Source organism: Cryptosporidium sp. chipmunk genotype I (assembly GCF_004936735.1).
Source record: "Cryptosporidium sp. chipmunk genotype I strain 37763 chromosome Unknown contig_26, whole genome shotgun sequence".
NCBI classification, from domain to species: Eukaryota; Apicomplexa; class Conoidasida; order Eucoccidiorida; family Cryptosporidiidae; genus Cryptosporidium; species Cryptosporidium sp. chipmunk genotype I.
In genome coordinates this window covers 89,939-116,566 of record NW_027125588.1, presented here as the reverse complement: position 1 = coordinate 116,566, position 26,628 = coordinate 89,939, and the positions used below count along the sequence as shown (strand labels likewise).

At 31.6% G+C, this 26,628-nt stretch overlaps 13 protein-coding genes across 13 annotated transcripts; 5 read left to right on the top strand and 8 right to left on the bottom strand.

Moving 5' to 3' along the window:
- Positions 1-85: 85 nt before the first annotated feature.
- ELE39_002558 (transcription factor E2F wHTH only) lies at positions 86-2,047 on the bottom strand (the record flags this gene model as incomplete). The annotated part of the gene is made up of 1 exon (XM_067345408.1): positions 86-2,047. One exon carries the CDS (start codon positions 2,045-2,047, stop codon positions 86-88), a length of 1,962 nt encoding a protein of 653 aa, XP_067202176.1.
- A 561-nt stretch (positions 2,048-2,608) lies between these two features.
- On the bottom strand, positions 2,609-4,432 carry ELE39_002557 (cdc2-related kinase; the record flags this gene model as incomplete). Its single annotated transcript, XM_067345407.1, has 1 exon — positions 2,609-4,432. The coding sequence occupies one exon, from the start codon at positions 4,430-4,432 to the stop codon at positions 2,609-2,611; it is 1,824 nt and encodes a 607-aa protein (XP_067202175.1).
- Positions 4,433-4,665: 233 nt separating this feature from the next.
- On the bottom strand, positions 4,666-8,570 carry ELE39_002556 (pre-mRNA splicing factor ATP-dependent RNA helicase; the record flags this gene model as incomplete). The annotated part of the gene is made up of 4 exons (XM_067345406.1): positions 4,666-6,219; positions 6,484-7,951; positions 8,012-8,403; positions 8,472-8,570. The coding sequence occupies 4 exons, from the start codon at positions 8,568-8,570 to the stop codon at positions 4,666-4,668; spliced, it is 3,513 nt and encodes a 1,170-aa protein (XP_067202174.1).
- Positions 8,571-8,907: 337 nt separating this feature from the next.
- Positions 8,908-9,406, top strand: ELE39_002555 (ribosomal RPS23; the record flags this gene model as incomplete). The annotated part of the gene is made up of 2 exons (XM_067345405.1): positions 8,908-8,917; positions 8,979-9,406. The coding sequence occupies 2 exons, from the start codon at positions 8,908-8,910 to the stop codon at positions 9,404-9,406; spliced, it is 438 nt and encodes a 145-aa protein (XP_067202173.1).
- A 210-nt stretch (positions 9,407-9,616) lies between these two features.
- ELE39_002554 (histone deacetylase) lies at positions 9,617-10,912 on the bottom strand (the record flags this gene model as incomplete). The annotated part of the gene is made up of 1 exon (XM_067345404.1): positions 9,617-10,912. One exon carries the CDS (start codon positions 10,910-10,912, stop codon positions 9,617-9,619), a length of 1,296 nt encoding a protein of 431 aa, XP_067202172.1.
- Positions 10,913-11,692: 780 nt separating this feature from the next.
- On the top strand, positions 11,693-12,703 carry ELE39_002552 (Hus1-like mitotic and DNA damage checkpoint; the record flags this gene model as incomplete). Its single annotated transcript, XM_067345402.1, has 1 exon — positions 11,693-12,703. One exon carries the CDS (start codon positions 11,693-11,695, stop codon positions 12,701-12,703), a length of 1,011 nt encoding a protein of 336 aa, XP_067202170.1.
- A 222-nt stretch (positions 12,704-12,925) lies between these two features.
- Positions 12,926-13,531, bottom strand: ELE39_002551 (uncharacterized protein; the record flags this gene model as incomplete). Its single annotated transcript, XM_067345401.1, has 1 exon — positions 12,926-13,531. The coding sequence occupies one exon, from the start codon at positions 13,529-13,531 to the stop codon at positions 12,926-12,928; it is 606 nt and encodes a 201-aa protein (XP_067202169.1).
- Positions 13,532-14,115: 584 nt separating this feature from the next.
- On the bottom strand, positions 14,116-15,645 carry ELE39_002550 (uncharacterized protein; the record flags this gene model as incomplete). Its single annotated transcript, XM_067345400.1, has 1 exon — positions 14,116-15,645. The coding sequence occupies one exon, from the start codon at positions 15,643-15,645 to the stop codon at positions 14,116-14,118; it is 1,530 nt and encodes a 509-aa protein (XP_067202168.1).
- Positions 15,646-16,145: 500 nt separating this feature from the next.
- On the top strand, positions 16,146-19,760 carry ELE39_002549 (multi-pass transmembrane; the record flags this gene model as incomplete). The annotated part of the gene is made up of 1 exon (XM_067345399.1): positions 16,146-19,760. The coding sequence occupies one exon, from the start codon at positions 16,146-16,148 to the stop codon at positions 19,758-19,760; it is 3,615 nt and encodes a 1,204-aa protein (XP_067202167.1).
- Positions 19,761-20,205: 445 nt separating this feature from the next.
- Positions 20,206-21,192, top strand: ELE39_002548 (3CCCH domain containing; the record flags this gene model as incomplete). Its single annotated transcript, XM_067345398.1, has 1 exon — positions 20,206-21,192. One exon carries the CDS (start codon positions 20,206-20,208, stop codon positions 21,190-21,192), a length of 987 nt encoding a protein of 328 aa, XP_067202166.1.
- Positions 21,193-21,836: 644 nt separating this feature from the next.
- On the top strand, positions 21,837-22,595 carry ELE39_002547 (uncharacterized protein; the record flags this gene model as incomplete). Its single annotated transcript, XM_067345397.1, has 1 exon — positions 21,837-22,595. The coding sequence occupies one exon, from the start codon at positions 21,837-21,839 to the stop codon at positions 22,593-22,595; it is 759 nt and encodes a 252-aa protein (XP_067202165.1).
- A 108-nt stretch (positions 22,596-22,703) lies between these two features.
- On the bottom strand, positions 22,704-24,002 carry ELE39_002546 (uncharacterized protein; the record flags this gene model as incomplete). Its single annotated transcript, XM_067345396.1, has 1 exon — positions 22,704-24,002. The coding sequence occupies one exon, from the start codon at positions 24,000-24,002 to the stop codon at positions 22,704-22,706; it is 1,299 nt and encodes a 432-aa protein (XP_067202164.1).
- A 450-nt stretch (positions 24,003-24,452) lies between these two features.
- Positions 24,453-26,275, bottom strand: ELE39_002545 (TSP1 domain-containing TSP5 precursor; the record flags this gene model as incomplete). The annotated part of the gene is made up of 2 exons (XM_067345395.1): positions 24,453-25,546; positions 25,708-26,275. 2 exons carry the CDS (start codon positions 26,273-26,275, stop codon positions 24,453-24,455), a joined length of 1,662 nt encoding a protein of 553 aa, XP_067202163.1.
- Positions 26,276-26,628: the final 353 nt, after the last annotated feature.

Genomic DNA, 26,628 nt, shown 5'->3' with positions numbered 1-26,628 from the left:
ACATTAAGCTTTTAATATAATTATAGGTAACATTAAATAATATATGCCTAAACTAATTTCCATAAAATTTTGGAAATTAGTTAGTTTATTCTGTAAAGCCACCAATATTTTCGTTCTGACCAACAACTCCAGATCCTGAGTTTTGATCTCCATCCATCCTATGCTTGGCTGTGCCATGGTTCGTTTCAGCCGTTTCCATCCAACGAGCATCGGGATGATGAATTGAAGGAACGGTACTGGTTCTATTTGATCCACCCATTATACTCCCCCATAACGCTCCTGTGTTACTATTAGATGTAGAATTTGCCTCATTTGGCTGTTGTTCAATAGTATTTGGGACAGAAATATTGTCCTCTCTTATGGCATGACTTGTATGTGATATTGAAAGAGTAGAATGCTGCCCTGTTGCTGTTGTTCTAGAAGTTGATGCACCACCGGTATGACTCTGAGGTCTATTTGCGTGAACTGATGCTGTATAATTTGCTACTGCTCCTCCAGTTACATGGGCACCTGCAGAATTAGTTGCTATTGTGTACTGGTCAACTATATCAGTAAATCCAAGTTGTTGGCAAGCCTGTAAAAGCTGTTCTTTTCTTTGAATAAGGGTCTTTTCCATAACCTCGTACTCCGAGTTTGAAAGAACTTGTAACTTGTTATAACTACAAAACCAAGGAATCGCATCAAGGGTCTCGTCATCAATGCTCGGTGCCAATTTGACACTCATGTCAACTGTACCAAACGAAGAAAGCACTGCATCACGCTCAACGAGAACCTCTGGTACAGATGCAGAGCACATAAACGCATTACGACCCATTTTCTTAAGAATTCCAATTCCCTCTAAAACGTTAGTAATATCGTAAAGTCTTCTTCTTTGCACATCCATATGAGCTTCTGCTGCAGCCAAATCAATGATTCGGCTTTCACCTTGTTCATAAAGATACTGAATAAATCGCTTAGTCATCAATACAAGACCATTCTCAAACCTGACAGAGTGCCGTGCATCTTCAGTACTAAATTCATTATATTGTGATCCATTGTGATGCGCAGCTGGAGTACCTAGCATACTGACACCACCACTATGTTCTAGAGTCTCAATTCCATCGCTGCCAAGAGATGGAATATGAGGAAGCAATGCTCCAGATGCGGGCATCCCTGTTCCATCCATAGTATGATGACGGCCAGGGCTTCCTCCTCTTCTTTTATTTGCATCTGTAGAATCTCTCCTCCCTCTCATCCCACCTAATGGAGTGGTTGAAGTTCTTTTCCTTGCCCTACCCCTAGAATTAGTTACCGGGCCAGTACTAGAAATATTCATGGTATTCGATGCCGCAAAAGCCGCTGCCGCTGCAAGAAGCTCCGATTTGTTATCAGCGCTAATATTATTCCCACCACCATAAATCATTTGTAGATGTTCTGCAGAATGATTAGATCCACTATTAGAGTGGCTCAAATTTTGGTTGTTCTGTATATTTCCAGAGTTAGGGCCTGGAACTATAGGTGGTAACAAGTTCTGTAATTGGGAAACGAACTGATTGATATTCCCCTGTGTACCATTTGAGTTTCCTGTCGAAGAAACCAGACTATTTAGAAGCGTTATGTTTTGATCATTGTTGGAGCCTGAACCCATGAGTAAAGGCAGAAGATAAGGAATAGAACTAGCCATATTACCATTATTTGCTGTATCTATCAAATTATTGGGCTCACAAGAATTTGACGCATTAGAGGCGCCCCCTTTAATTCCATTTGAGTTGGATGAAACTGCGCCGTTTATTAAGCCAAGAAGCTCATTAATCGTTACCGGGTCCGCTATTTGAGGAGGAGGATTAACTGAGGAGCAATTTACATCACCGCCAGAATTCGGAACAAGATAGCTCAATAAAGAAAGAACATCCTGAGTATTTGAACCTGCGTTATTATTACATCCACCGGTACCATCATGAATGATTTCAGCATTTATTCCAGATACAATGTCTCCACTATTCCCGGAATTAGTAGATGTTGATGAAGTTCCCATCATTTGTAGATTGTAAGGAACCTCGTTAGTCATTCTACTAAACAAGCTTTAATATCGACCTTAATCTGAATTTATCTTTAAAAACTTCTTACGTGGAAAACTACAATGTAATAAATATATAAAAGCGGAAGCGGGATACGAAATATAGCGCTTTATTATCCTCGTACTACATATACTAATAATATATTATTATATATGAAAAGCATTCAATTAATTCATATATAAATTAATCTGTATTTCAAGTATTGTTTCTTTTATAAAGTTAAACATATCTAATATACAGTCTGTTCCCTATTAAATATCTAGCTTACCTTATATATCCTCCCGCATTTAATGGATATATACATATTATATTAATTAATTGGGCTATTTAAAATATTAGACGGTACTTGATGCGCCGCCCAATGTGTCTATGGCGCCTTGTAAGTGTGGTAAAGAAAAATCTGGCTGCTTTCTCCAGATAAATAGGGTGGGTTGATGTCGGTGAGTTTAGCCATGTTTTAAAGGAAATAGATGCTTAAAGTAAGCTAATAGTTAGCATTAAGTATTGGCTATGGTTTAGACTCAAATAGATCGATCGGGATGAACATATTATCACCTCCTGTAATCTCGATACTCATTTTTGCTCCTGCCTTCGAAATACATGCTTGAGCTCGTGACTCTTGATGCGTTGTATTTACTTGAATGCTCACGTAAGCTCCTTGGAGGTGAATTCCTTCTTCTATAATGACTTGCGGAATAGTTGGATGGTAGGTAAACATGTTGCGGCGAATGTGGAGTTAAGTGTTGAGAGAGGTTAAGTCGGCTCCCGTTTGGGCAGTCCCTGTTATATCGTGAGCTGCTTGAGTATCTGTAATCATAGTACGCTGTTTCCCTGTCTCTATTACGAGAGTAGCTATCATCTCTTTCGTATTCATATCTCCTCCTTTCGTAATCATCTCTTTCACGTTCTCTTTCCTTTCTGTCGTAGTGCACACTTGAACATTTTTTGTCATGTTCTTTCAAGTAATTTCTTTCAACAGAGTTTCTTAACTTCCACCTTGACCCATTTAAGCTATCGTCAGATTCTCTGCTTCTAGATCTCTTAAATTTTTTTTCATCGACAGCTGAAAATGAATCAGTGTAATTAATAGAAGTTGTATTATTTTTTTGTTGCTCCTTAATTTCCGCACTTAATGATGTATTCTTTGCCTTGGTGTCTTCTTCAACGCTTTTTTTTATGTTGCTTACATTGTATGCCTTTCCAATTACTGCATTTAATGCACCACCAACTTCTGAAGATGAAGGAGCTTTAAGTCTGCCCTGAAGTTTATCACGCAGTTTTCTCGCATTTAAAGAGTGAAATTGTTTTTTCTGAGTAAAAATAGACATATCTAATCTATCAGGAATTACTTCATTTGGGTTGTTTGAATTCAGCCATGGGTGTTCTAAAGCCTGACGTGCAGTTAATCTGCTTTCCGGTGAATATTGAAGCAATTGTAATAATAGATCCAATCCTTGTTGTCCAACCTTTTCTTCAACACGTGAAGTAAATTGTTTAAATTTAGATCCCGTCCCTGAACCCAAAATCTGTAAAAGTGGGTTATTATCTTGGTCGTTCCACAAAGGGAGTTTCTTCAGTTCGAATAGCATATCTGAGGGGGGAGAGCCGAGAGTATCACCAATTGATTTCAATACTCCAGCTTCTGTTTCACTACAAAATAATGGTTGTTGCAAAACTAGTTCGCCAAGTATACATCCTACTGACCACATATCAACGGGAGTATCGTAGGACTGTGCACCCAATAAAAGTTCAGGTGGTCTGTACCAAAGTGTGACAACTCTATTAGTGAGTATCTTATTGCGAGTATTGAAAACTCTTGCAAGACCAAAATCCGCTAATTTTACAATTCCGTCTCCAGAAATTAATAAATTTGCACATTTAATATCTCTATGAATTGTATTATTAAGGTGGCAATACTCTAAACTTGATAGAAGTTGGCGAATGATTACCTTAATATCTAATACCTTAATTACTCTACCTTCTAACTTAAGGCCCTCTATATAACCAGAAAGATCATATGGTAAGTACTCAAATACCATCCAAATAGACCCTCTGTTTGGTGCATTTGATTGTATATGTGAAGAAGCAGCATTAGTTGGGTTTCCATTGATATAATATTCGTTCAAATCATTATGAGGTCTTGAAAAAACGACTCCATACAGTTCAACAATATTTTCATGCTTCAAGTTTGTTAGTAAAACTATCTCCCTAATCGCTGTCTTTGAAAACCCGTCTCTGCTCTCCTTTGAAATTAGTTTCTTTAAGGCAACATGCCTTCTCCTCTTTAAGTCTTCGGCAAGCCAAACGTCTCCAAATGCACCTTGACCTATGCGCATAATTTTCACGTAAGAACTTAAATAGTTTTCGAGTACCATTATGTGCTTATACAAGAAACAGCAATTTAATGTGAGAAATGTGCTTCTTACACAAAATAGTACTTAATTAATTCAAAATGGTCGTTATCAAAATATAAATATATTGTAAGACTTAAATCATTTTAATTAAAAAAAAACAGTTATTAATTATCTATTGTACATTGGCGGTATATTATATGTAAGAATATACCAAAAATCTAGTTAAAATTAATCAATAATTATGAACGGGAGCTTTACCTTTTTCTTTTTGACAACCTCCAAGAGTTTGGATCTTCATACTTGTTATATAATGGCTGAATCTTTTCCTTTTTTTTCCTTTTCGATAACTGATCTTGGTCTGCAAATTGAAACAGATTAGGAGCAAAATCAACAAGCCAATTAGGTTTAATAGTGCAGCAGTCTCTTATATATTCTTTTGAAGTAAATACTAGTTCGTGGTAGAGTATCCATTCAGGGGACTTGTTAAATAGTGTGCTTGATGGATGCAAATAAACATGTTGGTTGTCAACTAAATTTCTGTATCCTTCTTGAGAATCTTTTTTACAGGAGTTACTAAAGAAACCAGCACAAATAGCCTTTCTTATTTTGTCATGATCATTCTCCGCTGAGATAATGTCTAGTTTATATTTGTCAAAGATATTAATTAACTGCTTACGAACGTCTTGTGCCCCTTTGAGTGCTCTTGATTGAAGAAAATTTTCATAACACCATGGAACAGAATATCTTTGCTTTTTCCAAGAATTATATACATTTAGATATGTCAAATGGTCGCCCTGTGGATGATAAAACTTCGACTTCTTTCTGTCTGCCTGAGCTTGTTTATCCTTGGGCCTATAAAAAACATTCTGTACGGAAAGCATGGAAGTTATCGTTATTATTTCATCAGAGCAACCCAGGTCGACAGAAGAAAGAACCATTTTGCTCAACTTTGGTTCCATAGGTAACTCTGCCATTTTCCTGCCTAATCTAGTTAAAAAGCCTTCTTCGTCAAGTGCGCCAAGCTCAAATAAAGTTTCCAAAGCAATTAATAGAGTTGTAGTAGGAGGCGGATCCATAAAATCGAAATTAAGTAAGTCGTTAACTCCTAGTGCCTTTAAAAGTAATACTGTATTAGCAAGATTAGTACGTTGTATTTCAGGAACTGTTGTGGGAAGCATTTCTGTATTGAAGGCAGCTTCAGTGTACAACCGATAACACTTTCCTGGCCCAGTTCTACCAGCTCTTCCGGATCTTTGTTTTGCGCTAGCTTGGGAAATTGGGGTGACTGTGAGGCTATCCATTCCTGTCTTCGAATTAAAAACCATCATTTTTGAAAATCCTGGGTCAACCACAAAAAAAATCCCATCAATAGTAAGGGATGCCTCTGCAATATTTGTTGCAATGACGCACTTTCTACAACCAGGAGGAGCATCTTCAAAAATTAGAGATTGAATCTCACTAGGCTGAGATGAGTAAACAGGCAATATAATTAATGGTGGAGGTTTCATATTTTCTAGTCTTTTCATTCTTTCGTGTAGAGTTTGACAAGCATTGTCGATCTCCTCCTGGCCAGTTAAAAATACCAAAATATCTCCAGGAGGTTCACACAAATGAATTTGAAGTACAGTAACTAGTGTAGCCTCTACATAATCATCCACAGGCTCTTTCGAATACAATATTTCAACAGGAAAAGTTCTTCCAGGAATAGTAAAAATATTGCAATTCATAAAATATGCAGAAAACTTGTCTGCTTCAAGAGTAGCTGACGTCACGATTAACCTGAACTTTGGACGTTTTAAGCATGTTTCCTAAAGACAGTCAGAATATAAGAGAATAAATTGGCATTTAATAGTCAGTCATTGTATCATTGGTATCTGTCCAATATTATATTCTCAATAATTATTAGTCATCAGTCAATGATGGAATAAACCTAAATTTAGTATATGTTTCAATATATTAATAATTGAATACTTGCTCAATCATCAAGCTGCTATTTAATGGAAAAAAAAGCAGTCAATTGAAACATTGAGTTCAGCTGACTATTCAAATACCCAAAAAACAAATAAACTTACTTTTAAAAGTCCAAACAATACGTCTGTTGTAATGGTTCTTTCATGAGCTTCATCCAGCATAATCACGCTGTAATGTGATAGACAGTTATCTGATAAAGCTTCTCTAAGAAGCATTCCATCCGTCATATATTTAATTTTTGTTTCTGATGACGTAATATCTTCAAATCGAATTGCAAATCCAACAGTTGAGCCCAGTGTGCATCCCATTTCTTGTGCAACACGTCTAGCTATCGAAGTTGCAGCAACTCTTCTCGGTTGGGTACAGCCGATTATTCCCCCATCTTTGCAAAACCCCTCTTCATATAGATATTGAGTAATCTGTGTAGTTTTACCGCTACCTGTTTCTCCTATAACGACTATTACCTGATTATTCCTTATTGCATCAATTAGCGAATCTCTCATTGGATAAATGGGTAAGTTTTTTCTTTGTTCAGATATAGAAACAGAAATATTTTTTTTACCAAAACTCAGACTTTTTCCCAAATACTGACGTTTCCATTCTGGTGTGGTTTGAAAATTCATCCCAATACCCCGTAATGCACTTGCAATTGTTCTCTCCCCAGCCTCTGGGGTCGGGTCTTCCCAAGGCCGACTCATATCCCTTGGAATACTATCTAACAAAGTCTTTTCCTCAAAATCTCGAATTTCTCTTCTCTCTCTTGCAATATTAGATGCTAATTCAGCTGCCTTATTCAAGCTTCCTTCTGGGTTTACTACAACTTGTATTGAAGAGTCAACACTGAACTTTTTTATTGATTGCCCTCTAAGAAACAATGGCTCATAATTTCTAAGCTCAATTTCGGTGGAAACTTCTACATTTTGTGAGTCCATAGTATTTTCAACAGTCTCACAAACATAAGGAACTTCATGCCTTGAAATAACTCCAGAATTAAGAAGCTGCATCATTTCCCACTTTTCGTAGTCATTAGACACCACCTCTTGCTTATTGCCAAAGTACTGAGATTCTGTATTACGACTCTCAACAAGTTTAATTCCTGAAATGGCACCGAACCCTTTTTTTACATTAACGTCTTTCATTCCAAATCCAGAAGAAATTGTATCACTTTGTCCTTTGTTTCTTCTATTAATATCTATATAATTGGGGTCTTCCTTTCTAAGAAGTTCCAGAGCACGTAAGCTTAATGGTGCTTTTTCATTTGGCATCGCAAAATTTAAATTCTGTCTATTTGAGCCCGACTTTTGAGGTGATAAATACTTATCATTTATTTTATCCAACTTAGATTCAGTATCATTTACTATTGAATAAATGTCACTCAAAACTTTTTGTGATATTTCGTCGCCATTGATACTCGTTATTTTTTCGCTAAACTCCTTGAATGACTTACTTTCTTTGCCAATATAGCACAGATATTCAGCAAGGTCCCTATCATCAGTCTTCCACTCTTCAAATATTCTTGCCTGAATCCTATTGAGTATTCTAAGGTGCTTCAACTCCTCCATAAATACTCTGTTAAATGTTTTTTCAAGAATTCAAATATCACTAGAGCGCGCATAATTGATTTCGTACATTTCTCCTAAAGTCATATACATTTTATTCTCTGTGTCGTTTAACATAATATTCTTGTTGATCGAATCTTCAACATATTTGCTAATGTTCATATTCAATTTGTTTAAGACGCTTGTGCATTCTTCTGATAGATTTTTTAGCTCTTTAACGCAATTATCGTTTCTAGCCCTTAACTCCTCAATTTTGTGCAAGTACCTTTCTGCATCTTCGCCATTCAGTGGTCTTAGCTGGCGCATTTCATAAATTAAGTCGTTCATACACTCGAAACCTGTCGAAATATAGTTCGCTCTGTAGAGTATATCATGTTTCACAGCATTTAATTCTTCGCTTTCCTCTAACTGTAAACTACACGTTACCTTAGGTGCAAGATCAGGTAATAAATACAACGCATCCTGAAGGTCAATAATTTAAAGCAAGCATAGTTAATAAGATATAGCATAATAGTAGATCTAAAACTCACAGTCAAACAATGCAAAATATTGTTTAAAGTAGTTTGAAGTTTTGTAATTTTATCATCGCTACTTGGGGACGGTATAGGTGCCCTATTAGAAAAGAACATGATCCAAGCAATTAATATGCTCCAAAATTAAGTTAAATTAAGTTACTCCGGCTAGACCTAAAATCTATAGTGGATATATTTCTCATTTTTTTCTGTTAAAAAATATTCAAATTTCAGAGCGCCACCAGTGTGCCGCTTCAATATTACCATTATGTCGTCTCTTAGAGAGACAAATTAAGTTTTTAAATATATATTTAAATTAGCTTAACCCAATTCTACTAGCGGTAGAACAATTATTTGGAAATTCCTAGTTCAATTAGAGTTTGTCAAAATTGATTTAACTCGTTTAATCAAGTTATTTTTTTTTTTTGTTTTTTAGAGCAATTATAACTGAAAGATGGGTTCAGGTAAGTGAATATTGAGATTCTGTTGATTTCTGTTTGAAATACTTTACTTCTTAATCAATAGGAAAACCAAGGGGTATCAATACAGCACGTGAGCTTCGCACACGTCGTAGAACTCAGAAATGGGCAGATAAACAGTACAAGAGAGCGAATTTGGGTACAAGATACAAGTCAAATCCATTCGGAGGTGCTTCTCATGCTAAGGGAATCGTTGTTGAACGTTTTGGTATAGAAGCAAAGCAACCGAACTCTGCCGTTCGTAAATGTGTTCGCGTACAACTTATCAAGAATGGTAAGAAAATTACGGCATTCGTCCCACGTGATGGTTGTTTGAACTACATTGACGAAAACGATGAAGTACTCGTAGCCGGTTTCGGTCGTAAGGGTCACTCGGTCGGTGATATTCCGGGAGTACGTTTCAAGGCTGTTAAGGTTTCCGGAGTATCATTGCTCGCATTGTTCAAGGAAAAGAAGGAGAAACCCAGATCTTAAATCTATATGGACAAGTTGTTTCTATTATAGTAAAGGAATAAAGTTTATTAGGTCTGTTAGGTTTGCTAAAATAACTTTCTTTTAATCGCTAAAATTGAGTTTGATATCTATTTGCATTCTAGTACCTATCTGTGATCATGGCTTACGAACTCCCTTTGCCACGCTGAGCTTAATTAATTCGTGATAAAACGCAGTTTAGGAAGTGATGTACTAACCAAGAGCTTTGTTGTTGTAATCAACTGCAGGCCATTCTTTCATCTCATCGAAATCTTGATGCTGTTCGTGCTTAATGTTGTTGCCATCCTTATACTCATCCGGAGTCTTATTTGGATTATATAATAGAGGGAGCTTTTCGGGCACGTCATATGCTGATATTTGAGATCCAATTGGAAACACATAATCTCTGAAATTTTCGCTTATTTTCCTATAAATTTCTTCACAATCTTGTCTCGAATTTAGATTCTCCATATTTGAGGTTCTAACTGCCAAGGAAAAATCAGGTCCATAGTACCCATAGAAATTAGATGAATTAGGAAGCTGTTCGTCAATATATGTGTCAACTATTAAACTTGTTTCGTAAGTCCAACACTTTGGAACATTTCTAAGTGTGTAGCCACCACCTCCCAAAATGAGCATTGGAACATTAAATTTTTTTAAAAAAGAAACGGCATGTCCATGTCCTTTAAGTGACAAATTAAAACAACCTAACCTATCCCCGGATAGCGAGTCAGCTCCACATTGTAAAACAATTGCCTCCGGTCTGTAATTTTCCATTACCAATGTCATAACTTTAGTAAACAAGTCAATGAAAGTTGCGTCGTCAACCCCATCTTTTAAAGGAACATTTACAGAATATCCAAGACCTTCTTCTACTCCCACATCATTCAGTGCTCCAGTTCCTGGAAAGTAGTCACCATACTTGTGAAATGAAACACACATACATCTCGGAGAAGTATAAAAAGCCTCTTCAACTCCATCCCCATGATGGATATCAATATCAACATAACAAACTCTATGTTGATATTTCAAAAACTCTAAAGCGCCTAACACGCAATCATTAACGTAACAAAAACCACTTGCTTCGTGTTTTTTTCCATGGTGGAGCCCCCCTGCCCAGTTTATCGCATACTGATACCCTAATTCATTAACAGACTGAGCCCCTCCAAGTGATCCTCCGGCAGATAGCTGGCAAAATTCCCACAAACCATCAAATACAGGGCAATCTTCACCTACGTTGAATCTAGCTAAGTGATCAGAATAGTCATGCATATTGTCAGTATTAACACTGCGTAAGAAATCTACATAGTCATTCGAATGGAACCTTGTTAAAGATTCAACTGTTCCAGGGGTCGGTACCATTACATCAACTTTTTCTAATAGTCCATATTGAGTAACAAGATCATGAGTCATTCTAACTCTATGAGGTTTCATTGGATGACCCAAACCATAGTGGAAATTGCCAACTTCCTCGTCATAAAAATACGCTATTCTCTTCTTGGCTCCCATTGGAAATTTATATAATAGATATCTTTAATGTATCTTTATATAAATAAATACATATATTTATTTATACATATATATATATATATATATATATATATAAATATATGTATATATATATATATGTATCAGCTTGTTAATGTTATTCTTGAAAACTCAATATTCAGATACAATCGTATAACTTGTTATCAATTTAATTCAGAGAAACAATTTTTTGTATTCAATAATGTTTTCGGTGTTCACACACCTTGGATGTAGCAATAAAGTGTTACTAAATCTCCAGTCCTTATGTTTAAGTTGTAATTAAATGACCCAAACCAAATCTACCAATTATAACTGAATACTTAATGGCCATACATACCCTTTTGTATTGTGCAAAATGTAATATTTCTGTTACTTTATTTTTTTATTACTAAGCAAAAAATTGTTTGTGTTTCCCGCCTATTAATATATCTTAAAAGAGGTTAACATTTTAAACTAATTGCTATGTAAGATACAAGACATCATTTGATCATTAGGAAATTCTTGTTATAGAGCAATAAAAAAAATTGAAATGCTAAAATACCCCGTCCATACCACTTCACAACTGAATAATCACTAAGTATTATATTTCACTTTTGTACGCACCAGTTTTCTTCACTTGAACACTTCCCCCTCTTTTCCCTCTTGCAAAATCTAATTCCATACTTGTGTAAATACTTTACTTCATAGCTTCAGAGAAATTTTTATTTATTTTCGAACCTTAGTCTCATATTTTATAAATGGTTTTGGTTAAAATTGGCTAAGATGAAATTTAAGGCTACTCTATTACAAAGAAAGTCAAGTATACTCTTGGAATGTATACAAGGGTTTGTGAAGATGATGAAGGGACTACCAAGTAAACAAAACAGTAGATTTTATATTAAGTTCGAAAAAAAATCACTAATTTTACTGCTAACAAGCTACTGCAGTTGGGATGAACAAATTGCAGATGTGTCTTGCAGATTAAAATATGAAGATATTTTTTTCTCAGAGCCGATATTAGAAAGTAAAAATGAAAATATTATTGGAATTAGCTTGAACCCTGAGACTTTGATTCTTCCCTTGAGATCTTCAGTATTAGCAAGAGAAACCACATTGCGTCTGAGTAAAAGAGACTCACAAAATGTTTTATCTTTCTCAATGACAATTGAAACAAAAAAAATGAGTTCATTTCAGTTAACGCATGATTGCAAAGTTGATGTTTTAAAATCAAAAATAACAAATGACTTGATACCTTTAGGCGAAGATAGAAAAAGATTTGCTAATGAAATTCCTAATACACACTTTTCTTTACCTCCATCAAAATCCCTATTGAGGTTACTTGAAAAAATGAAACTAGTTGATTCTAAGTATGTGGAAATTGAAATAGTTCAAAACTACAATAATAAAATACAAAATAATCATGAAGAAGGATCTAAATCACAAACTTGCCATTTTATTTGTACTTCTGACAAGTCCTTAAACTCCACAGTTTCAATAAAAACGTTTTTCAACAATTGTATTGTATTTCATACAGAAAATAATGATGAATCCAGGATGATTATTTCTCAAGATCAGAATCACTTAAGTGACGAGAAAAAACTGCTGAAAGTTTCTGCTACATTTGATATTAATCACTTAATGTCCGTACTACAGATATCCACTACCATTTCAGACTCTTACTGTGTTGCAACAATAACGCAGAACAAATTCTTATCAATGTTAATATTTTTTCCCAACGTTGAATCGCAAATATCTATATTCTTAGCATCAGTAAATACTACCACTGCCGAATAAATATTTTGAATAGGAACTAAAAATATTAATTAACATGTATTGCTCCAAATGTAAATTTGGGTCTAATCCTATAGTAATATTTGAATTATTAAAGCAATATTAAAAATATTTCTATCTTGGAAACAAAACTGTTATTCTGAAATCGTCTCAGGTCTATATCACTCTAAGTAGATCGAGCTCACAGTTGATTATTCTATAACTATCAAAAAATCTTTTACATAATCATTTTTGTTTTTGAATTGGCGAAGTATTTCTGTATTTAGATCCTGTTAAACGACTTTTTGCGGAAGACTTACACGTACTCAATTTTTTAATTGAATCTTTTTTAATTAACTTTGAAGACGTTTTTTCAGTCTTTGAAGCATTCTTCAAGCCCATTTTACTGGTTAATTTTGAAACAGGTAATTTCTTTGATAGATTACTTTTTGAATCAGACTTTGAAGTTTTTTTTTCAATCTTTTTTAATACTCTAACTACAGAAGGGTTTGAACTCACTCTTGATTTAGAAAGAGCTGTATTTTTCTTAGTAACAGTACTCTTAGTTTGTTTATTTTTTATTTCTTTTTTTGTAGCTGGTTTTTTTGTATTATTTTTTGATTCCTTTGAAATGCTTTTAACTACCTTTTTATTTTTTACAGGTTTTTCGGATTTTATATTCTTTGTTATTTCCTTTTTTATTACTCTTTTCATACCAGAACCAACAATCTTTGATTTGTTTACAGATTTTTGTGTTGTTTTTTTATTCAAACTATTCACAGCTGAAGAACAACTCCCTTTATCACTTTTCTTAGTTGTCATTTTTGTTGAACATTTTGACTTACAAACCATTTTAATATTATTGTGTTAGGTTACTGTGAAAATTGATATTATTCTATTATTATACAATTCGCTTATCTTTAGAACTATGTTAATAATTCACCATTAATTTGCGTACGTAAAGTTCTTTTGTATTCTTCTTGTAGACTGTGAATTCTGTCGCTTTTTTACAAAAAAAATATATATATATATGTAGATCTTGTATAATATTTACAAATATTTTTAGTAATTTGTTATTTCTATGTGTCAATAATAATAATAAAATATATATATATGTTCAAAGTATTCATACTCATTTTAATTTCAGCATCTTTGTGGCGAGTCACCACACGCACACACCCAATTCCCCACTTGAAAAAATATTTACAGATGTGTTGAATTATTGTCATTAATTCTTCAAAAGTACTTAAAGAAAACACCGAGCAATTAAATTAAACGTATTTACTTGGAATTTGGTTGTAGATTTTAACCGTTTTTTTAAAGCCAAATAGGAATGTCAAAATTGACTATTTAATTGTCGAATTAGTTTTACTTATTTTTGAAGATTCCCACATCATAATATATTATTGTGTATATTAAATGATTTTTTTAGTAATTTAATTTAGTTTAATATCTAATAATACTTGAGACAGTTTTTTACAGAAATTTATTGTAATTTCTCTATTATAAAGTAAATTATCGTCGATATTCAATTCATTTTCGATAAATCTGAACTCCTCTTTATATATTAATTCATCGCATGTAATGCAGTAGCCCATATTTCCAGATAATTCAATTTCAATAAAAACATTTTTACTTTCTGTTTTAATTAATAATGAATGCTTGCTGCTTTCATTAAGTGTATCAAAACTAAAATTATCAGAATTTATTTCAATTATTTGAGTGTCTAATGATTCAATTTCTGAATAAAATAATATAAAATTAATAAATACTTCAGGTCCAACTGATGCCAAATATAGTAAAAAATTAAAAAATATGAAATTTTGAACCCTGTATTCAATAATTCTGAATATATCACTAGGATCAATATTCATTTCATTTACTTTAAAAGGAATTACCGAAATGTTATTAACAAAATATTGCAACCAATAATAAGGTTGTCCATAAAATTCACTCGGCAAAACTTCTGAAGTTTCTTCATCAATCAATGGAATATTCTCACCGGTATCTTTATCAAACAAAACATCTGAAAAAATATGATACTTTAACCGCTTGTTTGTGTTAAAAATGACAGAAAGCAAAATAACCTCACGAGATGAGAGAGTATTCATTGTAGAAAACTCCAATTTAATAGGAAAAATGTTGATTAAAAAATCTTGATAATTTTGTGAGACTACGTCATATACTATTTTAGACAATGGTTTATTAATACCAATAATGACCTGGCCAAACTCATCAACCGTCACATCAACAACTGTATCATCATTGTCATCGTTGATTTTATTCATAAATAAATCGAAATATATATAAATTGGCCTTAAATTTCTGTGCAATTCCAGCAATGTATTTGAATAAAAATTTTCATTTTCTTCAGCATTTGAATCGTCTAAATAACTAGTAAATATTTCCAGGCTTTTTTTAAATGGCTCTATACGTCTGTTTAACTCTTCTTGTTGACGATTCATAGAGTTTGACTCAATAATCAATTCAGATTGTTCTTGCCTTATTGACTCAAGTTCAGCCAGTTTTTTTTTTCTTTCCTCCAAATCAAATTCCAACATCTTAATAAATGTTTCAAATGATTCACTGCTAGATGCCACTGAAAAATTCATATCTTTGTTCTCATCAACACTACTGTGGTAATACATTTCAAATGCTGGATGAATGTTGTTTTCAAAATTATTTGAGATTATATTGATAAAGTTTTCCCTTGCTCTACACTCATCAATACAAAAATCGTTTTCACAAAACTCTCTAACAAGATCTTGATTAATGTCATTATCAATTTCTTCCAATGAAGTTGACAATTTACGCCAACTCTTTCGAAATGCTAAAAGTTCCTGAAAAATATCATATCTACAATCGTTCTCTAAAGGATCATAATCTATAATATAATTCCTTAGAGATTTCAGGCACTCTACTACTGGCTTTGATAGTTTTTCTCCTATTCCATTATATTCAGACATTTATTTTTCAATTTGCAACTAAATAATCAATGACCATTTTTGTTACCGCCATAAATTTAATTAGTAGAAGTCAACAAAATAATTTGCATGTTACTTTTGTCTGTATCCCGACGGTTATTAACAACAAAACTCTAAGTAAAGATTTAATAAATGAAATTAATTTATTTGGTTGACATTATCTTTAAATTTAATCAATATTTCTAATTTAACCGAGATTTAATACAAAAATATTGTTTTTTTCATGTCTAAATTGTTAATTTAAGTTATTATAAAGATTTTACTAGTAGCAATAGATCACTTATTTAATTAACAATCAAAATCAATAAAAATGATTAAAATGAAAAAATTTTCTTCGCGCAAGATTAAACTCGAAAAAGAGTGCGTGGCATGCGAAGTCAATAAGTGATAGGTCAATTTACCTCTTAAATTACTCCTGGAACGTATCTTGAACTAGAAGTAAAAATAAAAATAATATATTTTAAAAATGTTAATATGAAATAATGGATCTTGGAAAGTATTTTTCAGGTTTCTTCACACACTCTTTAACTAGATCTGTAAATGAAAACCAAGGTTCATTCGAAGATAGGGAATCGTATTTTTTATTGGTTTTGAAGAGAAATAGTGACGGAGATAAAATATACAAAGGACTAAAAGAAACCAATGAATTTAATATATATGAACTTACTGACTTAAATAGACCTAGAAACCTAATTTATTTAGTTATTTCATTAAGATTTACTAACGAAAAAATTTCGCTTAAGGCTGAAGAGTTACAACCAAACAGAAATGATAACTTATTTTGGGGTGATTGGCCACCTTCTTATTCCTGGGTTTTTTTTCTCGGAAATATTTTGTTTTATGAAATAAGTCAATTCGAATTTTGGGAAAATGTTGTTATTAATGTAATTGCATTACATAATGGGGAATCACTGTTCGAACTATATGAAAAGTCTAAACGCGTTTTTAGCATTAATGGAAGTTTCCAAAGTAGGAAGAAAGATCAATTAGAAACTGCTTTGGAGGGAATTCACGAAAATGAACAATATAGTTCTATTCCGAAATTATTTAATATTTTATGTGAATGGTGCGACTACTTTGGTCCAAATATAATGACTATTTTTTGGCTTTTATTGGTTTTTTTTATTATTTCAATATTAATTTTCTGTATCAATATTATTTCTTTATCTGGTCATTTTATATTAGTTAACTGGTCAAATCACAAATATCCGGTTTTTAACTTTGCTTTTTACTCAAAAAAAATTACTCCATATCTGATATTGGTGATTCCTGTAATCACAAGTATTGGTTTGATTTTCTTGAAAAGCATATTGGATGATTTTCCTTTGCCAAAACACAATCAAGAATATTTAATATATTTTTCTAATAATAAATGGAGAACTCCAATCAAAAAGAAACCGAAAGAATATTTATTTTTGTTTTATGATATGGCTATTCCCATTATAATTATTTCGATGTATATACCATTAAGTAACAAAATTGAAATACTAAAAAATGAATTTTTTAAATTTATGATGCATTTTATTTTTTCGTTAATTATTTTCCAGATCACTAATAATATAAATATAAATATTGATGTATCTCGTGAAACCAATGAAACTTTCTGGTCTTTTAAGTTACCTTTAATAATAAAAAATATAATTTTTTTCATTTATTGGACTATAATTAAACAAATATCAATTTATTTCTATAATTATTCAATTGACTATTTTCCTTTTGCAATTTCATTAATTGTAATAGCAAAAAATTTATTTTCAGTAATAAATTCAATGCCTTATTCCAAAAATTGTATTGGCTTTAAATTAGGACCCAAAGAAGAAATGAAGAGACTTCCATTAGGTGACTATGTTACATATGACAACGATATAGCTCTTGGTCAAACATCCTCAGTTTCCAATCATTTCTGGAACAACTTTTTTATAAAAAATAAATATACCCTATATGAAGATATGTGGCACTATAATTTGATAAACATGATATTACTCTCTATTTGTACAGAATATCCGATCATTACATCTTTTATATTAATGGTAAATAGTGGTCTTACAATCATTTTACTCTTTTCAAAGATTCTAACTGATTCTACAAGACCATGGCTATTAAATATCACTCTATCTCACCAACTTTGGAAGTTTATTATTGATTCTAGTATATTATTTTCAATTTCCTGTTTTTCATCAACTCCAACTAGTTCAAATTTCAAAACTTCTTTGTTTATTGTTACCTTTATATTAAATTATGTAAATATAAATACAAGCAAATCAGGTAAAATGATTTATTTCAGCGAAAACTTGGTTTTCTACATATTTAAACTAGTTCCTCTATTTAAATACACAAGACAGGCAATTGAGAAAAATAAAATGTCTTTGAACAAAGCAATAAACAAGGTTTTAAGAATGAGAAGCCCTCAAATAATAAACAATCATGACGATGGTAATTTAAACCTTATATTTAACAGACCAAGAGAAAGTGGGTATTCAAATATGAGAACAATTGAAATTTCATCTCCTTTAAAAGAGCTATTGGAAAAGTTTGAAGGTTACTGGGTTCTTCTGAGATCAAATTCTGATTCGCTCCAAGAAATTAATGCAGCATTGGGTGTCTCATGGTTTATTAGAAGAGCAGTCGATAAACTAAATCCAATTGTACATTACGATGTTGACACATTAAGAGGAATAGTTTCGATATCAACAACATTAATAATGGGATTAAACAATAGAACAACACTTATAATTAATAAAACAAAAAACCTAGGGAAGAATAATCTTGAAGAAATAGAAAGCCATAGGATTGAAGAATTTAAAATGGAGGAAGAGAATAATGATAATTTATCATTATCTCATGATGAAAGCGGATTGTATAGACAGTATTCGAATAAAAGAAAGAAATCACTTGAAAAGTATATAGTTTTTGAGCAACCAAATACAACTTTAGAATGGAGTGAAGATAGAACAAACATTATCTTGGAAACAAGGCAAAATAGAGAGGGCTTCAAAATGATTGAGACAAGAAGCATTGTTCCTTCTTATAAACTTCCATTTAAAATAAAAGGTAATGATGGGAAAATTATTGAAAATAGACGACAGGATATCTTATGTTATAAAATTATTCTTAAGGGTGGAAAAAGAAACTTCAATAATAAAAATAATTTACTTGTATGTTGTAGATACTTTATAAAGACGGAAATGATCAAATCGAAAGATTCTGATTCCAATTCTAAAAGTAATGGATCACAAACAAAATCTAACCGATCAAAAAGTTTGATCTCAGTGAATACATTGAATGAAATTCAATCTATGGAAAATATTAAACCAGTCTTTATTGGTGAATTAAATGAGTTTCCTCTTACAGTACAACAATTAATAAAAGATGAAGATAGTATATTCAAAATTGTTACCGATAAAAGAACAGAACTCCTAGAATATACTAGAAAGCTAGTTTCTGAAATCGATAATGGAACTCAGAAATGGTCGCTTGAAAGAAATTCAAATGGAATGAGAGTATATAAAAAAGAAGTTGATGGACAGCCATTTATGAGTTGTGGAATCACTTCAATACTATTGAATTGTGATGTTAAACCATTTAAAATATCTTCCGATAATAATGAAATTGATAATGCAAATAAAATATATTCAATTAAAGATATTGTAGATTATATTTGGGATTCCAATAATAAGATGTATTATGATCCCATGGTTGAAAAATCTGATCCAATGCATTACTTCAAAAATGATGAAAACATTTGTATATTCTATCAGGCATTTAAGGGACAGTGGGGTGTCTCAGGAAGAGATTTTGTAGTAATATGCTATAGATACAAACCAGATGCAAATGAATCAACTAATTCAGATGAATCACAATACGAATATATTCTTACACAATCCATTGAATGGCCCGTAATAAACTCATCATATGTGAGAGCTAAAAATTACTTTGCAACATACGTTTTTCGGCCAGAAGGCGAAAACAAAGTACAAGCCTTATATTTTAATCAAGTTGATTTACATACTGATATATCTGCATGGATAATAAAAAGAGTAATTTTGGATCAAATGAATTCTTTGACTATGCTTAGAGATATACTACAAAAAAAATAAAACTTAAAGTTTCAATAATAGGCTTCTCAATAAAAAGAAGAAGATAATTGTTATTTATGAAAATATTAACTTTATTAAATATTTTTTAAAAATATTAATCAAATCTTCGAACTTAAATAATTTTAAGAAATTTTTGAAAAATATGTCAAGAATTTATCGTTAATTTTTTTCGCGAAATATTTTGCATGCAGAAGCTCGTTAACGATGAAATAGATTAAAGATAAATTATTAATAAAAATGCCAAATTTATTATAACAGTGGAAAAATAGAATTAGTATAATTAGGGGCGGAGTAGATATAGAACTAATAAGCATTTAATAAAACCCTTATGCATTATAACTAATAATAAAGATAATACTTTTTTTGTTCAATTTTTAATATTATTTGTTGTGGAAGATAAGAAATTCTGTATTAATCAGATTTAATAAAAAGATATTAAAAAATAATGGCTCAATTTTATAAAACAAAAAAGTGTCCTTGGTTTGCAGTTGGACGATGCAGAATGGATAAAGAATGTAATTGGGCACATTCTATTGATGAATTGAGACCAAGTGTGGATTTAACACGAACTAAACTTTGTGATGTACAATTAAAAGAAGGTATATGTAGAAACCCAGAGTGTAGATATGCGCATTCGAGGAAAGAACTTCGGGCAACATCAGATCTTTTCAAGACTTCACTTTGCGTTTATTGGATTAAGGGAAGCTGCATAGTTGGTGATTCGTGTAGATATGCACATGGAATAGAAGAACTCAGATCTAAACCACAAAAGGGAGAATTTATTCCATTAGATGTTGAAACACTTCCAGTGCCAGTTCAGAATATTACAAATCAAAAACATGATTTACCGGTGAATTTTGATAGAAAGAATGCATTAAATGATAACAGATTATACCATCCATATAGTGCAGTTTCAACTACATCAAGTTTAAGCTCTATAAACAAATTTGGTTCAGAAAATATTGAGAGATCATTTGAAGCAATTCCTTCTATTGTTGCAAGTATTTTTAATACTGATAATAATAGAGTTGGTCAGCCTTTAACTGAAAAAAATTCATGGCCAGGCGAGACTTTCCATCTTTCTACTCAATTTACCCCATTAAGTCTCCTTGATATCCCACTTGTATGGAGAGATAAGTCTTTTGGACAAAAAAATAACTTTAGCAATTTAAGTGGATCTATATGTAATATTGGAACAGAGAATCAACACAACCAGTTTAATAACCAATCTCGTTTAAATGATGTTATCTTTCATCGAAATCAAATTAATAATAAAAGACACCATAATAATGAGTTTGATGGAAGAGTTGAATCCGTACAGATGATTAAAAGATCATATCCTGAAAGTATTGAAGAAATGTATTCATATACGCCTTCAACTGCATCTAGTATCAGAGATAAAATAAATCTTCACAACTTGGAAGTATCATAAAGGATTAAAAAATATAATAATACAAGTTTAGATTAACAAAATATAATATCTTTACAAGAAATACCTTCAGAAGCCGTATTGATAATGTTTTGTTATACGAGTTCAGACATGATTTTATGTACTATGAATAGAATACGCCATAAAATACTATCTCATCTGTGCTGAAATATTTTCCAGGCCATTTTGAAATGCCTTTGTCTTATAGTAGTTATATAACTCAACATATTCTTCATAGCTTATTTTTGTCAAATCCATAGGGAAAAGAATAAATACAGGATGCGACATAAATCTAAAATTGGGCAAAACTCTTCTTTTTCCATCAAAAGGTCCGTTGTTTATTGACCTCATAAGGTATAAAAAAGTTAAATATAATCGAATATGTCTATTTCAGATAATGTGTTGGATTATTTTTTAATTCATTTGGTGAATTTCGAACTATATATTTTGCAATTTCAAAATTCAACTAATTTATTTACCGCCAGAAATATTTACATGATTGATATTTTGGAATTAATGCAACTGGACAAGAATAATTATGAATACTCAAGAAGTCACACAATTTAATTGGTAATTGTTTAATTCAGGACAAATTTGATAAGAAGTAATTAAATTTTTAAAATTTTAATTTTTTATTGTAATTTTATATGGCATTAAAAACTAATATTTCGATAATAATTTCGGATTTAATATGGAATACGTATTATGATTTAATAAGCAGTATATTTTATGGTAAAAAATATAATCAAAAGTCACCAAGACCAAAATTTACAGCAAACAAAGTTATAAAGTTAATCCTTTGGTTATTAGGATGGCTTTCAGTTACTTTTATTATACCACTTTGTGGGATTATCTTAGCTTATAGTGTCTCTCCAAGTAGAATCGATATTGTTCCTGCAATTTTTGAAAAAAACTATTTGGTAATATCCAAACCTCTTTTCAGAACAAACAGTCAGTCATCAGTTGTAAAATTCACAACATCAATATCATTTCTATTTGATATCAAATATGTTAATCGATTATTTGTAAATAAGATTCTGATAGAATGCGCAGAGATTGCATATATTGGAAGGATTCCTGTTGATTCAAACAATAAAAGCAGTTGTAACTCAGATAATCTTGACTATCTTTTCCCTGATTTTACAAAATTTAAATATAAAAAAATACCGGATGAAATGATAAACTTTACTTGTACAAATGACTATAGGAATTGTACTGTTGCTATTAATATTTCATCATTTTTCATTGATTCATATGATGAATATTCATATAATCACGATTCAGGGTTTGGATATTCAAATTTCGTAATTAGAACTTCTTTTACAAGTTCTCAATTTATTTCAACTCTTGTTTCGGGGCGATTAGGACATAGATATAATCCTCTATCTATACCAATTAAAAAATGAATTTAAAAATTATTTACTTTTTAGTAATAACAAGTTAGTTTAGAATAAGTAATCGAATTTTTTAAAAATATAATCTACGTTTAACTCAATTTTTTTTTTTTCACAAATCTAAAGAGCTATACCTACTTCTTTTTCAAAATAATTCCTTTCAGTTTCAAGGTAAGTTTCACTACTACCTTGTGGTAAAACAAATCTTTCAGGTTTGCTTACTGCAATATTAGTATATTTACCTCTACAGTACCATCCCAATGCAACCTCCTCAAATTCCTCTTCATTTTCTTCCACATTCGTAAATCCTGTTGAATTCATATCACTACAACCAATCAAAGTTTCTGAATCATCACTAAGTAGATTTAATAGTTCTTTATGAGTTTCTGTAAGCTGTATTATAAATCTCTCCGGTTTTTGTTTCCAGAATCGGAAATCTTCCGGATCATGAATGTAAATTAGCTTAGTGCGACGTATTTTGTTTTCATAAAATTTGCTTATTCTGCAAGCTGCTGTCATTTCACAAGCTTGATCGCCTGCAGATATGATATCAAACATAGGAGAGAGATTATCTTTACGTTCTACATTATTCCCCCAGCAATCTAATAATACCTTTTGAAATTCATGTAATTTCGCATTTGTATAAAATTCTCGGTATTCCTCTTCTCTGAAGGGAGATGGAGGGGGGCCTTTTTTCCTAATATATTCTTCTGTTGATTTAATTTCAATGTTGTACTTATTTAATAAGTCACCTAGTTTTGGAAGGCAGTATTTTAGATAAAATAGTTCAACTGTTCTTAATCCAGCATTTGTAATTATTACAATTTTATATGCCATTCCAGTGCTCCAGAGTTCAGAAAAAAATCGATCAAGTAAATCAAATAATCCTACTTGAACTAATTCATTTCTAATTTGTTCTGTCAACTCATAAAGATGTTTTTCATTTTCACCATAGTCTATACTATCGCCTTCATTGCCCATTTCGCATTGAATATTTCTCCATGTTTGCATTATCCAATTTGTAGGAATCAACGTATTATCTAAATCAAGCATTATTATCCTAGCTGAACCTTGACTATTTTCCACATTTGAATCGTGATCTAAGCTAATATCATCTATATTCTTTGGTTTTTGAATCCCCTTTACCTCAGCCAAATTACTGGCATTATTAAAATTTTCCATATCTTCACTATTGTTAGCTACTTCAGATTTTTCATCACTTTTTTTAAATTGCTTTGCTTTATTATCCTCTGGCCTATGATGTTCATTATTTTTGTCGGAGAAAATCTTCTTCGCAGTTAAATATTTGGAGTCAGTTAGTTCACTAATAACACTTTCATTTTTTTTAAATGAACTGCTATCTAAATCAGGAAATTTATCTAGCTTAACATCTTGGAAGGTATTTTCACCAATTGTCATTTTAATATAATTATACCACTTTAAGCCTTCAATTCCTTTCGAAATTAAAAATACGATAAACGCTAGTAAAATACCTCCTGTTTACTTCCACCTCAGTTTATGATTCGAAAAATTATTTATTTTCAAAAAATATAACTTCCTCCCGTTCTTGAATCCCGAATTTTATACATGAATCAAAGGATGCATGAGGACAAATGTGGGGACAAATACCCGCCATAAAATTTGATGTTAATTAAAAATTGCAGAAAAAAAGGTCACTATGGATAGTTGTTTAGTTGCTAAACAAATAAAAATTATATGGAACCTAAATATTGTAAATAATTGAAAGTAAATCTTGCATTCGATCATACTAAGTATTTTCGTAACTTTTAAAGTATTTGGTGCAAGAAATACAAAAATATTCGACTAATTAAATTAATATTAAACTAAAACAAATTTTAAAATTAAAAGTTACGAATTAAAATTTTCATAGTTTGAAATAGTTTCACACAACGATGTTTCCTGGAGGTCCGGACACTCCAAACCACTCTCATTGTTTTTTGTAATTATAGACCTATATCTTTTCTTATAGTTTTGACCATCATTTGGATTACGAGTACAGTTTGACCAATTTGACCACATTGATGTAGCACAGTCTAAAGAGCATGCTTTTTCAGATATTATGGTCTCGGAGTTTCCAGAAACCCAGCCTTCAAGTTTAAACAAGCATCCTATATGGTTATAAACATTTATGCAAATAGAGATTCCGTCTTCAATAGAAACCATTTCTATTTTGGGGAAAGTACTTCTTTCACCAATTGTTTGATCCCATGTACCATGAGACCAAGACACACAGTTCTTATTCTTAATACATTCATCTCTACATTTTTTAACATCTATATTTTGAATTAGTTTTGAACCACCACCCGGAATTTCAAAGGCACTACAACCCCATCCTAAAGTAACAATCCCATAATCCGGACAATTCACTGGACAGCGTAGTTTATCGAGCTTACATGACCTTAATTCACTCTTATTCGGACAAATTTCACCAGGGAACATTGGTGAAAAAACAATATTTCGCATGCGCTCAGAATAACCTCCGCATGGCCTTGAATGAATACATTTTGACCATTCTGACCATTCCCCAACAACGCATGTTGTAGAGCAGTATCCAGCCATTGATGTAGGTATTGTTCCGGATACATATGAATCATCTCTTGTTGAACAGTGTGATGACTTAGTCTTTAAGCTACACGAGAAATCTGTTGCTCTCCATGACCAATATTTGCACTTCCTATATTTTGATGAGACTGAGTGTTTCATACATTCATTTGCACAACTTATCCATGACTCAGCCTTGAATGATTTCAATTTATTTATCCCAAGACACAAGAATCCATGTGAAACTGATCCATAATTCGGACAGTTTGCCATTTCAGGTTTTTGTTGCGTTTTACAATGTATATAATAAATCGAAAAAGTAATAAACAATACCAATGTGGTTTTTATATACTTAATTGTGAATATTACCATTTCCACATCGAGAAGCTGTACAATATTTACTTTGTAAAAATTTAAGAATTAATTAGTCATTTAACAACAAAAGGCGGGAGTGCATTATTATTGGACCAAGATCTTTAAGAGTATATTTTTTTTTTGCTTAATTAGTTATTAATTAAAACATCAAATTTTGAGACTAAAAACTTCTCATTCAATAAATTACTTGAATTATATACTTCTGAAAATTCAATTTCTTCATAGTTTTGAATTCTATTGGGCGAATGCATCAACTCTCTATCCTTAATATTCTGATTATAAATTGAAGTAAGATTGACATTACATAGTGGGCAATTTGACTTTATTTTTACCCACTCATCTATGCATTTAAAATGGTAAATGTGCTCACAAGGAAGTTTTCGCACTAGATCTTCGTCATGAATATTATTTAAACATATAACACATGAATAGTTGTTTCTTGACTTTTGTGTTGAACCTGACGATATATATCCAGAGAGTGAGCTGCTCTTATTATAAATATTGTATTCTCTTCTATAATGTTTATTTGAAAGGGAACTATACTTTTTTACAGGAGCAATTCTTGAGAGCTCTTCAGTGCTAATTGTTCGTGATACTATGGAATTTCGGTCAGAAATACGAATTGAAAGGCTATTTCTATGCCGAATAACGTCTCGATTTCTTTCAAATTCACAAGGTATTCTTCTACAAAAAATCAGCGCAAAATTGCAGAAAATAATGGTTGCTAAAAGGCATACGGAAAATGCGATCAACATTGCAAATCTATTATTTTATATTTAATAATTACAATTAGTATATATCTTTAAAATTAATATATAGAAAGTTTAACTTTTCTCATAATTCAGCAGTATACAGGAAATAGAGGTGACGTTTGGGATAGAGAAATTATTAATTTTAAATCAAGATACAGTGACTAAATATTTAATTAAGCAAAAATTTCAGAATAAATAAAATGTTGTCAAAATATGTTTTGCCGCCTTGTACTAGCATAAAATTAGGAAAAAATTTGTGCGTAAGTGTAATTTGATACTAGCGTGGCCACATTATAGATAAAAAAAGCAAATTAACAGAAATGCATATTGTTATGTAAACAATTGCACTAATTTTC